The sequence below is a fragment of the Scylla paramamosain genome, chromosome 6 (assembly GCF_035594125.1).
Source record: "Scylla paramamosain isolate STU-SP2022 chromosome 6, ASM3559412v1, whole genome shotgun sequence".
In the NCBI taxonomy this organism is placed as follows: Eukaryota; Metazoa; Arthropoda; class Malacostraca; order Decapoda; family Portunidae; genus Scylla; species Scylla paramamosain.
In genome coordinates this window covers 9,705,065-9,722,564 of record NC_087156.1, presented here as the reverse complement: position 1 = coordinate 9,722,564, position 17,500 = coordinate 9,705,065, and the positions used below count along the sequence as shown (strand labels likewise).

General features: G+C 41.0%; 1 protein-coding gene across 10 annotated transcripts in view; it reads right to left on the bottom strand.

The window, feature by feature from the left end:
• LOC135101293 (circumsporozoite protein-like) overlaps positions 1–17,500 on the bottom strand; it is a 277,378-nt gene that overhangs the window by 204,007 nt on the left and 55,871 nt on the right. The window contains exon 1 of one of the 10 annotated variants that reach the window (XM_064005028.1): positions 3,062–3,135. The exons of 8 other annotated variants lie outside the window; for them this stretch is intronic. In XM_064005028.1, coding sequence (XP_063861098.1) covers positions 3,062–3,109 — 48 coding nt within the window. In that variant the 5' untranslated portion in view covers positions 3,110–3,135. Of the gene's footprint in view, positions 1–3,061; positions 3,136–17,500 lie in introns of those variants that run through there. One more of the 10 variants, XM_064005023.1, reaches the window with a different exon arrangement.

Genomic DNA, 17,500 nt, shown 5'->3' with positions numbered 1-17,500 from the left:
GTTTATTACAGTACAGCATAAAGCAAGTGTCTGCAGTGAGTCAGACACTTTGTCAAGCAGCCTTACCTTACATGCACATGGAATAACATAGGCAAGCATGACAGGCGTCACTTAAATGTAAACCTAAAAATGGAAGGACGTACACTGCGCTACAAAAACAGCTCCGTCCCCGTCACTCACCGGTAAATTGTGAGTGTGTCAGGAGGAGCAGCAAAAAGCCAGTCCTCGTCGTCTGGCCGCGAGAAAGGAAAAAGGTCCCGCTGCTGCTGCATCCGACAAGACAAACACAAAATCAGAGGACTGTGTTAAACCCTCAAAACAAAAAGAAAAAAAAGAGTGAGTCTGATGGTGTCAACCAAGACTGGCTATCCCGTATATGAAGTGAGTTATGGCAAATAATTCGCGTATTTTGCGCCCTCCAGCTCGATCTGTAGTGATGAGGCGATAGTTGCAAGAGTTGCCAGGCAGAAACCTTCGCCCAAATGTCGATAAGTCGAAATATGCAAAATACAGCAAAAAAGGTGAGTCTGACGAAGAAATTACATAAAATAAGAAAGATACGCCTTCAAAAGTTAACAACCAAGAAGTGTTTCCGAAACTGAAATCGAAATTTTTATATGCGATGGACACCAAAAGGTGCTCCTGGCCAAATCATCGTTGTACCCTCCAGGGCCAGGCGGGAGCGGTGGGGTGTACAGATGTGCGGTAACAAAAATAGAACCACCTTGCTCTGCTAGGGGAATAATCCCTCCAAAGATATTCAATACGTTACGATATGATAAAAAAAAAATCATAAATTTTCTTTCATTCGATGACAAGGAAAATAAAAAAAGTGATGAAACTAATATTTTCAGAAATCTACAACGACGAGCCTCTAAAAAAAGGGAGACAAATAGTGTGGGCCGGCTCTAGTCATCAAGGCCCACGTCACCTTGACTTTTCAAGGTGACAATCAACACACACACAGACAAATAACAACACTTCACAGAACAATACAAGCTTTCCTCTCTTTGATTTTACTTGAATAAAGCTGCAACAAAGGTTATGACGCTAAAAAGTTATCTTAGATTAGGTCACAAATATCAAGGTGGTAACGCCTTCCCGGGAAATCAGAGTTAAAAATAATATCAATACTAATGGGAAATTTTCGGAGCTAAATCGCTAGATGTCGTTGCTGCTCATCTAACTGTAGGAAAGAGAGCTAAAATATTGTTGTAGTAAATCCCAGGTGCGTAAAGATGCATAGAACATTGATCATCATGATACTATTGAAATGACGTATCGACTTTTCAATATCCGGTATGGATAATATTGAGAGAATGTGGTCAAATTATTATCATTTTTTTTTTTTTTGTGATTATCGAGTAAACTGCTAACATTTTCTAAATAAATCATATTACAAGTATAAAAACTATTGATTTGGACAATGAAAAAAGTAAAAAAAAATCACACTGTACTATATAGTATGACACAACCTACTCAGTAACATCGTGATATATGGCTCTAGTTTTTTTTTTTTTTTTTCTGGGGATTTTAGCATCCTTCTCACGAAGCGAGCGACAAGGCAAAGTAATCGAGAACCAAAACAAACATCTCTCAGGCGATCCTGCTGCTGCTGTAGTGTCCAGCTGCCGTAATCCATTGCTTAGGGCGTAGTGGAGATGGGCACCGCAGCAACATTCAACTTCATGTCCGACAACGTGTTTCTTAAGTTCAACCAGCGCGGCCGAGTCAGGTGTTTGTTTTGGTTAGAGATACAGCATTACTATCGCCAGGACACTCGAGTTGCCATTTTTTTTATTAAAATTTCCGTTTCCATAAACTAGGAAGGAGATCTATGTAATTTGGACTTTTGACTGTCACAGACATGTTGCCTTTATGTTTACTGTCGTCTAGATTAAGACGTTTCCAATCAAGAGTGTATTCATTTGGAAATCTTAAGATGACCAAATAAATCTAAATGGCGATTCACTAGAAAATCAACTTATATACATTTGTTCATGAAAAGAGTTTCATTTTACTTGTGTTACCACTTAGAAGGGATTACGTAGAAAAATATATTATATAAGCCCATTGCATCTTCATGTAAATAGAATAACACTGTAGGTATATCTGATATTGCTTGTATGTGAGAGAAGAGTTTGTGTCTGTGCTGCCACCTGGTGACAACCACTAGTTCTGAAAACTCCCCATTGAACAAAGAAAATGTAAATATGTTTTCTCCATAAAAGGAAATATTTTATATTATTTTATTTTCATTTTATTTATTTATTTTTTTATTTTTTATTTTTTACGTGGAAATCAAATTCACACTAAATTAAATGTGTTACAGTAATAGTTTCCAAGGAGACTTTATCATAACATGCAAAATATTAATCTACATAACGGTAAAACACAGTAAAGGATAAATAAACGGATAAATTAGAAAATCTGATATTTGTTACCTAAAAAGTCCTCAAGTGAATATTCCTGTTATTGTGGAATGTTTTTTTGTAATTGCATCTTTCCTTTCTTCACTCACATATTCGTACATACAAAAGATATATACGAAAAAAAATATGAACGCAAAAATGATAGCTAATTGTTAGGTTTCAACTGAATCTCCAAGTAAATATTTATAACAAAAAGAAAATATATGATTTCGTATCCTTTTTTTCTCTATGCATACACTAAAATAAGCACACGAAGACTGAAATACAAAAAATATAGTTTTGAAAAAGATTCGGTTAATCCTCAAAGGACTTTTTCCCTGTAAGATGTTGCAATGAACATTATAGACTAAATTTACATTCTTTCTTCTTTCATATATATACCCTGGGAAGGCAGAAAAATGGGAGACAAAAAACAACGCTTTGGAAAAAGGTTTAAACTAATCCTTCAATGGATAATACTACTGACACGATACCATGGAAGCACATCCTTTCTTTCCTTCATAGATTCGTGGGAAGCTGACAGGAGAAAGGCAGGCAACAGTGACAGGTTTCGGTTGACATGGAAAAAAAAAAAGTTTAACAGCGAGTTCCAAACAGAGTGCACATGATGTAATGAAGCAGGTACTCACTTTCCTCCTGCACGTGTTGGCAGTGTTCACCGCGGCACCACCTGCCATCCTTTCCTGAAAATATCAAAACATCCACATAAGAAAGTGATGCAGCTTGACTATTCTAAAAAGAGCTAAAAATGAAGCATCATGAACAGAACCACCACAAATCCTTTACTGCATGAGTTACAACATACACATGAACAAAAAAGGAGAGAATAAATACTGAAGAAATGTCATAAATAAAATGTGTCAAATTCCTCCAAGCAAGAACACATGGATACATGAAAAACAACACTGAAAACAGAACACACTTGAAACGCTGAGAATGTTAAATATGCACAACAGTTGCAACAAAATAAAACGAACAAGCACAATTACATATATAACAAGATCAAATAAGAAAATAAAAAGAAGCAAAAATATTAAATGCAAAGCTTCTCAACATTCAGCGGTACAAACCTAAAAACAACAGCAAGGATATACTTAGAAAATAATAAGTACCACTTCAGTCTAGCCATAAAAAGTATTCACGGCACAAAACATGAAAGTCCCTTTTGAGTATCTCTGCCAAGGTGGCCTGACTCATCTATTCTTCTTTCTTTATTGTTATTCAGTAATACAACACATCCACCTTCCTCCGTTTGTGGTTCTGATAACAACAACAACAACAACAACAACAACAACTCTCTGACCACTCCTAGTAAGATACCTGCCTTTTCGTGTGGTTACTGCGAGGACACAGGATGTTCTCTGTAACCTCATACACAACAAAACAACAACAACAACAAAGGCTCCACAGACCACACAGATATCGTAGTTGCTGTTGGTTCTGGATGTCACCGCTTCTTGGTAAGGATCTCAACAAAAGCAAACACCTGTGAGATCGACCCTACCTCATGCTTGTGCTGCTAACTCGTCTGGATGAAGCAATACATTTAGTGTGATACCTTTCACAGGACCTGCGTATATTGTGTCTACATATTTCAGTTCATGCGGTCATCTGAATACAAAAGCCTCACTGCAAAGCCAAGGTAGTGTTTCGCTGGCAATATTATTCCTATATACGCATTACCAAACGCATCCTATTTTTTTTTTTTTTTTTTGTCCGTCACTTACCAAACCAGTGTCAGACGCTCTTTTGATAAGGTCCCGCAGGAGGTCGTCTTTCCTACCACGGCAAGACTCACACGATTTACTCATATTTTCCCTGGAACATAATGTAATGAAGCTCCAGATGTTAGGCTGGAGATGACCAGCTAATAAACAAGTCTGAACACACGAGTAATCACACGTCTGATGAAGGCATGCTAATGAACACCCAGGTGAGGGGTCTTTTTATTCGCTACTCACACTTGAGACTCGCGAGCCCTCGGAGTATTTAAAGCCGCTTATAAACTTTTTATGCAAATATACTTTCATTTACACTTTCTCTCTCTCTCTCTCTCTCTCTCTCTCTCTCTCTCTCTCTCTCTCTCTCTCTCTCTCTCTCTCTCTCTCTCTCTCCCATCATTTATCTCTGCATAGGAATGACTATCAAATGCCTTGACTGTTAAGGGCTGCTAAAATAATAACAATAATAATAACAATAATAATAATAATAATAATAATAATAATAATAATAATAATAATAATAATAATAATAATAACAACAAACAGTTGTAATGAAAACTCCAGTACATCTGGTTTCATAGAGTTTATTCCAAGCCTCCAGTACTTCCCCTACATAAGGGCTTGTGTGAGTACCTTACCCTCTCCTGGCCCTCTAGTCGCCCTTCATGGGATCCGATGCTCATAATCGTATTAATTGATCCATCATATCAGCTTCGTCTCTCTCTCTCTCTCTCTCTCTCTCTCTCTCTCTCTCTCTCTCTCTCTCTCTCTCTCTCTCTCTCTCTCTCTCCAGAACTATCAATATAAAGAATAGCAGGTTCGAGGTGTTCTGTGGTCGTAAGACTCGGCCCCATCAGACTGTGCGAGCATTTTTATGTTGATCTGCTTCTCTGCAATAATATTTTATGTCAATGAGCCTTTGGTTGTTAATGAAGGTGCCACCAGCACGTGGAATGACTCACCGACAGACAGATACACACACACACACACACACACACACACACACACACACACACACACACACACACACACACAGACACACACACACACACACACACACACACACACACACACACACACACACACACACACACACACACACACATACACACACAAACACACAGTATCCGAGAAAAGCTTTTTGACTGTGTCCGTCAGATTTACCAAATTATTTATAGCTAGGATCCTCTTTAGGGCACTCAGGAGACTACAGTCACTACACGCGGCTGTGCACTATAGAAGGAACAACAAAGGTATAGCTACCACAATTACCTTTTTTTTTTTTTTTTCCAGCAATCTGTAAATCTGCGTGGCTGCTGCTCGAGGTGGCAGAGCATTAACCGGAGCTGAGAGTGTGGTGGGATGGATGTTTTGACGGTATCTGTCCCTTTCTCTCTCCAAGTGGATATTGTACAGTAGCTACCAAATTATCTTTATTTTAAAGAGCTCTACATTCTGACACAATGGACGATAATATTTGACACGTTTGGTGATGACGCCAGTGACAATTGGTAGCCCTGCACACTAAGGATGGTTGCCGTATATTACATATGACCTAACAAATAGAGAGCCATCTTAGCATCACGTCAAGCCATGCATACCAACCTTACCGACACTTGATCAGGCAGCGGGTTTCGTATTGTTCATTATGCCACAGTTCGCGCCACACTTTAAAGATAGTTTTCGGAGATACTGTACATTCATTGGCTGAAAAGTTCTTTATACAGTCATACAGATCAGTTACTTTCAACTTGGGTCCACTTAGACTAATATGTATGAGACTACACTTTTATTTGAAATATTTAGATGCACGGTTCTACTTTATGCTTCTGTTTATCCTACTTAGTATTAAAACAAGAGTGGGATTTCATTAAGTTTATAAAGGAACGTTACTGAATGCTGTTGACGAGACAACGATGAGACAAATTCTTATTTCAGTTCTACATCACCAGTGTTTACGGCTTCACTCCAGAACAGGACTCCCTAACCTCCTCTCATCCCAAGCAAAGCCTCTTACGAGTAAATCGTTTCGTTATTGTCAATCTATTATCTGTTCTTTATATTCAAGAGAAAATATGGAAACAGTTGAATCTACTTTTCTATATCATGTCTTCTGGGTTGTGACTGATTTCTTTCTAGCGTCTGCAGCTTAAGAGTGTCAATGAAGAATAATGATGCTATTTCACTGAACTTAAAGCTTTCACTGTAAGGAATCTCTCTCTCTCTCTCTCTCTCTCTCTCTCTCTCTCTCTCTCTCTCTCTCTCTCTCTCTCTCTCTCTCTCTCTCTCTCTCTCTCTCTCTCTCTCTCTCTCTCTCCCAAACCATATCTCACTCCCAAGTAGAATTCACCTTCTCTCTTTTACCCATCTTTACTATATTTCACTAAGTAAGGCTATTTTCTAAGAAGTAACATCCTAACAATCCTCCTTCAGCTTGAGCAGCAACACTAATTTTATTGCAAACCTTCCAGTTCGACTTCGCTTAGATTACCTTACTTAAGGTTTCCAGTCAAGAGATACCCTGCCATGCCTCGCCTCACCCTCCCTAACACTCCGCCAAGACAATGATTCCCTTGGTACCATCGCCGCGTGTACCAGGATGAGAGAAAAGCCGACAGTCCACTGCTAAGCCATGCGCGGATTAGCGCCGTTAGCATCAGTCCGAGAACACAAGCAATTCAACTGACCTTGGAAAACCTTGAGCTGAAGCCAGGAGGGAAAGTAAAGTGTGTCTAGAATATGAAGGTGGTAGTTAAGTGAGACTGAAGAGGAGGAGCACAAGTCATGTTGCGATTGACGGATGAAGGCAATCTAGGGAGAGTGTCGCACAGAGGAGGCGGGACGCAAGGCGCCTTCAGGCCAGTCACTGCTGGTGTCCCTCGCCTCCCCTTCCTGCCTCGCTGCGAGGTGAAGGGGCCACTACCACCGCTGCCTCAACACTTACACTACCTTTGCGTCTCAACACTGAAATGCTTCAATGAATGGGAATGAACGGGAAAGAAATGGTCACTTAGAATTGCTTAGAACAAGTACATGTTACTAAGTGTTTTAAATCAATCTGTCTGTCTGCGTCTGTCTGTTTATCTCTGCCTCACATCTTCACTATAATGTTTTGTAAGAAAGAGCATCCCAATCTATGTTGCTTTGTTGCAGCACATCTATTTGTATTAATGTGTGTGTGTGTGTGTGTGTGTGTGTGTGTGTGTGTGTGTGTGTGTGTGTGTGTGTGTGTGTGTGTGTGTGTGTGTGTGTGTGTGTGTGTGTGTGTGTGTGTGTGTGTGTGTCTGGTGTAACATTACGAGTGGAACAATATTTACGAGTATGGGTCAGTAGGTCTGTCTTCTGGTATATTTAGTAGTTTTAGGAAATCAATGACAACTACGTATTGTGCCTGAAAAATGGCATACCGTAAATACGAGGCAATGAGAGAAAAAATATAGTTAGGTCACTGTGTATGCATTTTCTTCACTTACTGTAATTGTTATCACGAAAGAATGTACGAGTAACGGAAGAGGCATACGTTTATATTATGCAAACATTATGCTGTATTAATATCCCACTGACTAATTCAGTTGGACTTTTGGTTAAGTACTCGGTGCAGGGCACGGTAAAATATTTATTAAAGTGCTTTACAAAAAAAATTGTACAAATATATTCTTTAGAATGAAATATACCAGTTTCTGCCGCTATTTAAAACTACTTTGTCCATGTCTGTGTCTGCCCGCACATCCATCTGTCCCTCTGTCTATTTGTCTGTTTCTCTGTCTGCTTGCTTGCCTTCTATTTTTGCCTGCCTGCCTGTCTGCCTGCTTCTTTGCCTGCCTATCCTCTTCAAGTTAGGCTGACTATTTCCCTGTCATCCTGTCTGTCTGCCTGCTTTCTTTCTTTCTTTTTTGCATGTCCATCTACATCTTTCCCAGCCTGTTAGTCTGTCTGCCTCCTTGCTTGCTTGCTTGCCTCCCTGCCTGTTTGTTTGACCGTCTGTCTTCCTGCCTACCTGTCCGGTCTCTCTCTCTCTCTCTGATGATTACCTAAACAAGTCAACACATTATTTAAATCACAACTACGTAATACCAAGGTACTTGAAGGCTTGTCTGTAAGTGGTATCAGTGTGAACAGGTTACATCACGCTCCTATACAATCATGATTTGCGCAGCACACCCTCCATAGTAGGTTGGCAGGCACTTCCCACACGTTAAGGAGTCCTTCTTTATTTCACTCTCTAATTTAAACTTCTTTATGCAAATGAAATTAAAGTTCGGGATTTAAATGATCACTTACTTTCTTCGCGCATAACAAAAATGTGCTGGACAAATATAACGAAAAATATTTACATAAAAAAAACAATATTAATATTCGAGCCACACTTCACAGTAACGAAAGTTTTCATAAATATAGGAAGATATTGCAAAGGTCGCACTGAAATATTATTTATCACCGTACAACTACCATACCTAATTCCCGGGAGCAGACTCATGCAGGATATAAAAAGATGAAAGACCAATAAATAGCGGTAGAGAGTCATGAAAACATGGCAATTCATCAAGGAACTCCCGAGAGAGAGAGAGAGAGAGAGAGAGAGAGAGAGAGAGAGAGAGAGAGAGAGAGAGAGAGAGAGAGAGAGAGAGAGAGAGAGAGAGAGAGAGAAGGAAGGATAATATGAAAAATAGGGCCCTTAGGAGGGCAGGAGGCATGCAGGCAGGAAGGAAGGAAGACAAAAACAAGTATCAATATAATAAACATAATAAATAATAGTAAATAATAAACAAAAATAATGATAGGGAGATACATTACATTGCACGTGTATCTAAGAGTGAACATTACTCACGGCTCACCAGCACTCCCCGGCACACAGCTAATCCTGGCGCTAGTGAGGCTCTGAGGAGGAAAGACGCTTACTTTCCCTTGGCTTACAAATGAAAGTGTGCTCTACCGTACCTCCCATCAGGAAGCCACGCTGATGGGCTATTAAAAGATGGAGTGTGCTTTTCAGTATTTCTACTTCAGGAACACAGCCACTAGAACAACTAATTGCTTACTGTCCACGGCAGGTACAGAGATAGATATATATATAGAGAGAGAGAGAGAGAGAGAGAGAGAGAGAGAGAGAGAGAGAGAGAGAGAGAGAGAGAGAGAGAGAGAGAGAGAGAGAGAGAGAGAGAGAGAGAGAGAGAGAGAGAGAGAGGGAGGGAGGGAGGGAGGGAGGGAGGGAGGGAGGGAGGGAGGGAGGGAGGGAGGGAGAGAGAGAGAGAGAGAGAGAGAGAGAGAGAGAGAGAGAGAGAGAGAGAGAGAGAGAGAGAGAGAGAGAGAGAGAGAGAGAGAGAGAGAGAGAGAGAGAGAGAGAGAGAGAGAGAGAGAGAAAACTAATTATATATAGAAATTAAAACGAAATTAAATTGGTTAACTTCCCAGCCACAACCATCGCCCCCGCCAGCACCACCACCACCGCCACCACCACCACCACCACCACCGCCACCACCACCACCAGCAGGTCGCCGCCACCAGCTTGAACCGCAGTCAAAGGGAGCGCCATACATGTGTTTAATTTCTGGCAAGTTTTTTTTTTTTTTTTTTTTTTTTTTTTTTTTGCAATACCGTAGAAAACTTGAAACGCCGTCTTGTTACAGATTAAAACTCCTTGCCTTCAGGAAATGAGGGCATCTCATTTCATCTATTTTCATTCTTTCCTATAAATTTTCCTTCGGGTTTTCCTTCTCTAACCCAGTAAGGTATTTACTTCAGATTTGTTTGCTGTACGGCTTATGACGGAGGGAGTGGAGGGTGAGGAGAGAGCCTTCTGCTTTGCTGTCCTTTAACTTTATGTAACTCTCCCTCGCAGTACATACATACACACACACACACACACACACACACACACACACACACACACACACACACACACGTTAATTAAAGAAATGCTGTTGTTCTGTCATGTATCCAGTATATTTTGTTTTGTTCTCCACAGGTAACAATTAATGTGGTGCTTTTCCCGTTCCAGTTCTCTGTGACCTCTGGTATTCTTTTAGCCTGTCTTTTTACTCTGACAGGCGATGCTACTGTTACGACGACGACGATGAGAACGAGGACGACGACGATTAGATTAGAGGCACCGCACGCACGACGGCAAAAACGACAGTGATGATTTTTGTAAAGTTAAGCACCAGTAGTAGCAGCAGCAGCAGCAGCAGCAGCAGCAGCAGCAGCAGAAGCAACAACAGCAGCAGCAACAGCAACAGCAGCAGCAGCAGCAGCAGCAGCAGCAGGAGTTGTAGTAGTAGTAGTAGTAGTAGTAGTAGTAGTAGTAGTAGTAGTAGTAGTAGTAGTAGTAGTAGAAGTAGTAACTGTAGTAGTTGCTAATTTTGTTGTTGTTGTTGTTGTGGAAGGAAGGAAAAAGCAGCAATACCAACAAGAGCAGCAAGATCAGCGACGGCAACAGCAGCACCAGCAGCAGCAGCAGCAGATTTAGTGTAATAATCTCCAACAGATAAAACACGCGGTGAGAAGTAACACGAGGCATCCTGGACAAACACCTGTCCACCTCGGCCCTGCAGGAGCTAAGATAGAGAAAATGCATTTATAGTTGTTCAAGTGTCCAGCTTAGGTTACAGAGGCGTAGGTTAAGTCAGCCTGGTTGCATGGTGCACACCAGGATGCATGATATTTTTCAAAGGTTACCCAGAATTGTTGGCTACATGGAAGTGTACATGACATGACCAGTGTCATGAGGAAGAAGAAGTAAGTTGCCATACTGCTTAGTATGAAAAGATATAAATTGTGATTAAAGTATTACAAATTCATGTATTATGTTGGTATATTACAGTACACTCAAACGCAACCCGCGCCTCATGTGTTTGAGATGTGGCGTTTTAAGACTACAGAAAAAAAAGTCAAATATTCATGTAATTCTTTTGTAATCAGTTGTCCAAGGCTCAAGTATACATAAATTTATTAAATTTATTTAATTTAAAGGGTGGATGGATTTAGAAAAGGTGGAAATACTGAAAAAAAATAATAACATTGAATAAATTATGAGAAAAAAAATATTACGTAGTAGTAAGACAGTCTTCTGCAGGAGAAGAAAAAGAAGAAGGAATAGGAGGAATAATACAGCAGCATTCTCGCATGCATTGTTGAAGTTGAAGTGTGGATGTCTGAAGCAGCAGCCTTGCCTGGCACTTTCACAGTCAGTCCCCTGAGTTAGCGTAGTTTCCTTTCAAGGAACTCTGTTTTATTTCTCTCTCTAAACACAGCCCATCACAGGTCGAACTTTGCCTGGCGCCAACGGAGATTTGACCAGTCGTAGTTTACATATATATGTTTCTTCCTCTGATGGCGGTGACGCTGCTGCTTCTTCCTCTGAGAGCAGTGGTGGCAGTTCTTTTTCTCTGCTTCTTTTTCTTGATTTCTTCCTCTGATGGCGGTAATGCTGCTGCTGCTGTTGCTGCTGCTGCTGCTTCTTCTTCCTCTGATGGCGTTGCTTCCTCTTCTTGTTCTAAGACAGTCAGTTTGATGGTCTGAGTTGGTAGGTGGTAGGGTAGACAGAGTGGAGAAAGTAGGAGGTGCTGCACACTCACCTCCCCTGCTCCCCAGTCATAATTCAAGTCAGGTTGGTGGAAGACTGGGAAGGGAAGGGAGGTGCTGCACACTCACCTCCCCTGCTCCCCAGTCATAATTCAAGTCAGGTTAGTGGAAGACTGGGAAGGGTAGGGAGGTGCTGCACACTCACCTCCCATGCTCCCCAGGTTACATTTGTAACATCTGTCAGGTTGGTTATTTTTGGAGTTGCCAGGGTCAGTCAGTCAAGCCCAGGGAAGTGCTACGCACTCACCTTGCCAAGATCAGAGTGGTAGATTTGGAGCTGGTAGGATGAGTCACATTGGTGGTGGAAGTCAAACTGGGAGACTGGGAGACTGGGAAGGGTAGGGAGGTGCTGCACACTCACCTCCCATGCTCCCCACGGTCAGTCAATTTGGTGGTCTGTTGCCAGATTAGAGTAAGATTTGTAAGTCAGTCAGGATGGTTGTTTTTAGAGTTGCCAGGGTCAGTCAGGCTGGTGGTAGGGAAGTGCTACGCACTCACCTACCCTGGACAGGGTAAGATGTAGGGATGTAGGGATCAGAGTCACAGTGTCAGAGAGTTGCTCTTAGAAGTTGCCAGGATGAGTAAGGTCAAACTGGGAGACTGGGAAGTGTAGGGAGGTGCTGCACACTCACCTCACATGCTCCCCAGGGCCAGTCAGTTTGGTGATTACATATCTGTAAATCAGGCAGGTTGTTTGTTTTTTTGAGCTGCCAGGGTCAGTCAGTCAGGGTCAGACAAGGGAAGTGCTACGCACTCACCTTGCCAAGATCAGAGGGGTGGTGGTGGTGGTGGTCTGTACAGTTGGAGTTGCTCTTTGGAGTTGGTAGGATGAGTCAGATTGATGGGAGACTGGGAAGGGTAGGGAGGTGCTGCACACTCACCTCCCGTGCTTCCCAGGGTCAGTCAGTATGGTGGGTCTTTAGAGTTGCCAGGATGAGTCACGGGAAGTGCTACGCACTCACCTTGCCAGGATCAGTTGCCAGGGTGGGGAGTACTGGAGTACTGGTGGTGGTCTGTACAGTTGGAGTTGCCAGAATGAGTCAGATTGTTGGTCAAAGTCAAACTGGGAGACTGGGAAGGGTAGGGAGGTGCTGCACACTCACCTCCCGTGCTTCACAGGTGGGGTGGTGGTCTTTGGAGTTGTCAGGATCAGTCAGGTTGGTATTGATTTATTTTTATTATTTATTGTTGATTGCCAGACTCAGTCACTTTTATTGACGGGGGGGAGTAGGATTTTTTTGGTTTTTACTTTATTTATTTTTTGTTAATTTAATTTAATTTATTTATTTAATTTTATTTTCTATTTATTTTATTGTTTTTTTTTTTATACCTATATATATTTTATTCTTTTTGGTGTGGTAGAGAAGGGGAAGTGCTGTGCACTCACCTCTCTTGCTCTCCCGAGGTCCGAGGTGGTAGGGAGGTTTTTATTTTTACTTTATTCATTTATTTACTTATTTGCTTTATTTATTTATTTTATTTTATTTTATTTATTTACTTATTTATCTAATTTTTTTTTTGCGTGGAAGGTTGGGAGAGAAGGGAACTGCTATGCACTCACCTTAATTTTTATTTATTTTTTTTTTCTATCTTTTGCCTGGTAGGTTGGGAGAGAAGGGAAGTGCTATGCACTCACCTTTATGTTTTTTTTATTTATTTTTTCCTGTTAGGTGGAGAGAAGGGAACTGCTATGCACTTACCTTTATTTTTATTTATTTATTTATTTTTCTTTTTTTTGTTTTTATTATTTTTTTGCCTGGTAGTCCGTAGACTTGCCAGGGTTAGGTAGGGGAGAGAAGGGAAGCGCTGTGCACTCACCTCCCTTGCTCTCCCGGGGGCGGTAAGGCGGTGCCTTCCTCCCCTGGGGAGGGGTAGGGAGGTGCTGCGCACTCACCTCCCCTCCTCCCCGTGGGCAGCTCCATCACCGTACCTGTGTGTTTGAGGCACACATGGTGATGGAGGGATGCTCTTTGAAGGTTTTTGTGAGTTCCGAGAGGGGGGTTCGAACCTACGCGCCCCTCACTTCCCTCACGCCAAACTCCAAGTGCATCACTCTACCCACTGGGCCACGAGGGCCCTTTTTCTTTTTTTTAAAGTTGGTCTATTTCCCCATCTTCCCCATCTTTTTTGTAAAGTTGGTCTATTTCCCCATCTAATGTTCACGCCAGTATGTATTAAAGAATTATGATGTGAATTAATTTCATTACGTTATTTATTTATTGTGTTTTCTATGGGATATGACCGCTGGCATCCCACACACACTGGGTTCCCAAAACTGTCACTACGCCATGAAACCCCAACGGTAAACAAGATATATTTGAACACATGATTTCCCCTCCAGTGTTCATGCAGCACCAAAAGTTCAATAAGAAAAACTGCTGCTGATTCTAAAGTGAGCGTTCATGCCCACAGTGATAATTAGATAATTGTTGACTTGTGGGAGCATGTCGTGGAGTGCAAATAGCAGTAGGTGAGATCAGAGAACTTTACAGAGGCGGGCATTCCTTGTGTCTGGAGTAGCCTCCTGGAACCCTCCCCTGTGCTGCACCAGCACCACCATCACCAACAACAATAACAACAACACAACATTACACCTGTCCATCCTGCAGCACGAGAATGACTCAGCCCAGAGAACCACGGATTGCTTTATTCGTAATTCACGTCCACTCTCAACATAGACATCAATCAAATTATGTCATTGAAAAAGCTGGTGAAGCACTCACTTCTTCACACAGGCTTTACTACCTATCAGCAGGATGAAAGCTTCCGACTGGGAGGAAGGGCGGCGTCGGGAGGGATTAAGGGAGAGAGGGTAGGGGAATCAGCGGAGGCTGCAAGTGTGTTTATGCTTCATAGGTATAAAAAAAAAGAATACTGCATGAAAAAGAAGAAAGACCTGTGCCCCTCCCACCCCTGCTCCCCGCGTGAGGCGATACGTAGTGAAGTGGTACTGTTGTTGTTGTTGTTGTTGTTATTATTATTATTATTATTATTATTATTATTATTATTATATATTATTATATATTATAATCATTATTACTATTATTATTACCATTATAATTATTATTATTACCGTCATCACCGTCACCAGCACCATCATTGTAGTGTAGCGGGTTTGTGTCCTTTTATTTCCGTGTCGTATCTTGTAAGTTGTAAGTTTTGATAGTTCAGTATTTGTAACGATGGAGACCTTGTTTTTTTTCTTTATTTTTTTAAGCAATGCACGGTGTCATTGGCATTTACATCTATATTTTCTACTGTTTTTTTTTTTTCTCTCTTACTTATGTACAGAATCTATTTGTTTTGCAGAAAAAAAAAGTCCAAACAGCAACAGACCAAGAGGTTCTTACAAGTCTGTTTGGGTGACTGTTTAGGTGGTGTTTGGGTATTCTACTCTATTAGTGGTAGGCAAAGGATAGCACAGAAGAAGGGTCCTTCCATCCCCCACCCCCTATCCCTCCAGGCAAGGCTCACCTGAGAAAGGAAATGGTACCATGTTGTATAGAAATAAAAAACAACATGGAATGTGAGAGGAAACTAAGAAAGAGAGGAGGACTACTTCTACCACATACAATCTACATGCCAGCACGGACAGTACGGAGTGAACGTGTTCGTTATTCAGACATGAACAATGACAACCGGGAATTAGTGTCTACATACTTGTCAAGACAGGTTTTCAATGAGTGTACAGTACCTGAGTTAACGACGCTTGATGGAACACAATTCCACATATTTATGACACGATTGAAGTAAAATGTTTGGCTTCATTTGTTTGAAATCGCTTACCTATTATTTGCTATTGTTTCTTGTAACATTAGACATGTTGAGTCTTAGGAAGAATTCGGGTCTCATATTTGTGAAACCCTTAAAAGTTTAGTAAAGCAATATCAGATCCCCTCTTAGCCTGCGTTTGGATAGGGAGAATAGATCTCGTTCTTTAAGACGTTCCTTGTAGGGTTAATTGCGAAGCTTTCAAGTAATTTTCGTTACTCTACTTCGTATTGTCTTTTTTTCTAATTTCTCAATATTCCTTCTGTAGTAGGATGACAAAAACTGTACATTATATTCAAGATGAGGAGGTACAAGTGAGTTGTACAAGGCCAATTTTTTTTTTTTTTCAGATTTGAGGGTGAAAGATCTTCTTAATGAAAACTATTAATTTTAATGACTTCGGTACAGTGTTTGCTTGGTTCAAGATCTGCTGTCACTAAAACTCCCAGATCTTTCTCAGGATCCAAACTATTGATGGGGGGATTACTTTTTATAATTTTCCAGCAGATTGCTATTTCCTATATTTAATACGTGGCATTTATCAAAATCAAAGTTATAAGCCACGTTTCACACCATTCAATGAGAGTGTATACATCATTTTGCAAAATTTGACGTTGGTTTGGTGTCAGTCTTGTTAGCAATTTTAGTATCTGTCAATTTTGACAGTTTACTTCTGATTCCTTCGTCTATGTCATCGATATATATTATGAAGAGGATCGGTCCTAAGATTGAACACTGAGGAACGCCACTACTTACATCAATCTAATTTGAAGAATTATCGTTTGTGGTGACCCCCATACATACCACAATATATATTGCACTGTCAAAAAAAAAAAAAAAAAAAACGAAGAAAAGACGAAAGAAAACAAAATAAGGAAAAAGAGAGAAGTGAAGATAAAATAAGTCAGAAGAAAGAAGAAATGGAATGTTTATAATGATTGATGTGTTGCTGATATCATGTGTGTTTTTCTCACTGAACATTAATGGCGCCGACTGAATATTTGTTGTGTTTGTGCATGTGATATTGTCTGTGTTTTGCACGATGATTGCGTTGATCAGTGAATATTCATTATTTCAAATATTCATTTTATTTCATTATTTCATTTATTCATTTATCTATCAATCTATCTATCCATCCATCTGTCTATCTATATATCTATTTATCAGCCAGTCGATCTATTTAACCATTTACCCATCCAGCCATCTATCTATAACTCTACCTGTTCAACCAGATACCTATTCATTAATCAATTCGTCAGACCAACAACACATTTCTCTATCTGCGCCTGAACATACTCACCGATCCATCTCCCCGTTCACCGCCACTGTACCGAGATAATGCACCCTCAATACACTCCTATACTCGGCGGCGGCTAGGCAACGCTATTTCGACATGTTCCACTAAGCATCCCTCCAGTTCCTCCCACAGCTCCCTGCTTATAAGGGGAGACAAGGCCCTGCTAATACTACGGGACGGGAGGAGGAGGGGGAGGAAGAGGAGGGGCGTCTGTTGCAAGCATTATGTCGGCAAAAGGAAGGATGGAACGTAAGGGAGAGAGGATGAAGGATGGTGGAGCGAGGGAAGAGAAGAAAGGAATCCCTGAAAATGGGAGAAGTTGAGAGTGAGGTGTGATGTTGTTGTTGTTGTTGTTGTGGGTGGTGGTGGTGGTGGTGGTGGTGGTGGTGAGGGACGGAAGATTAATTAGAAATGATTATTTGTGGCGGGGGTGAGGTATGGGACAGAATCATGGTGGAGTGTTGTGTAAGCTGTGGTGATGGTGACGGTGATGGTGATGTTGTGGTGACGAGGATGAGCTTGTGCGTGAATGATTACTGATTAGTGATGACAGGTTAATAGAGCGTCAGTTTATATTAACAGCCACTGGACATGATACATTACGGACAGCTGGTGTGCAGTGGAGGGAGCGTGTTATTATCATAGTCTCCAGATCACTTATTAGAGTCTAGAATAGATCATAAGGGTAACAATTTGGT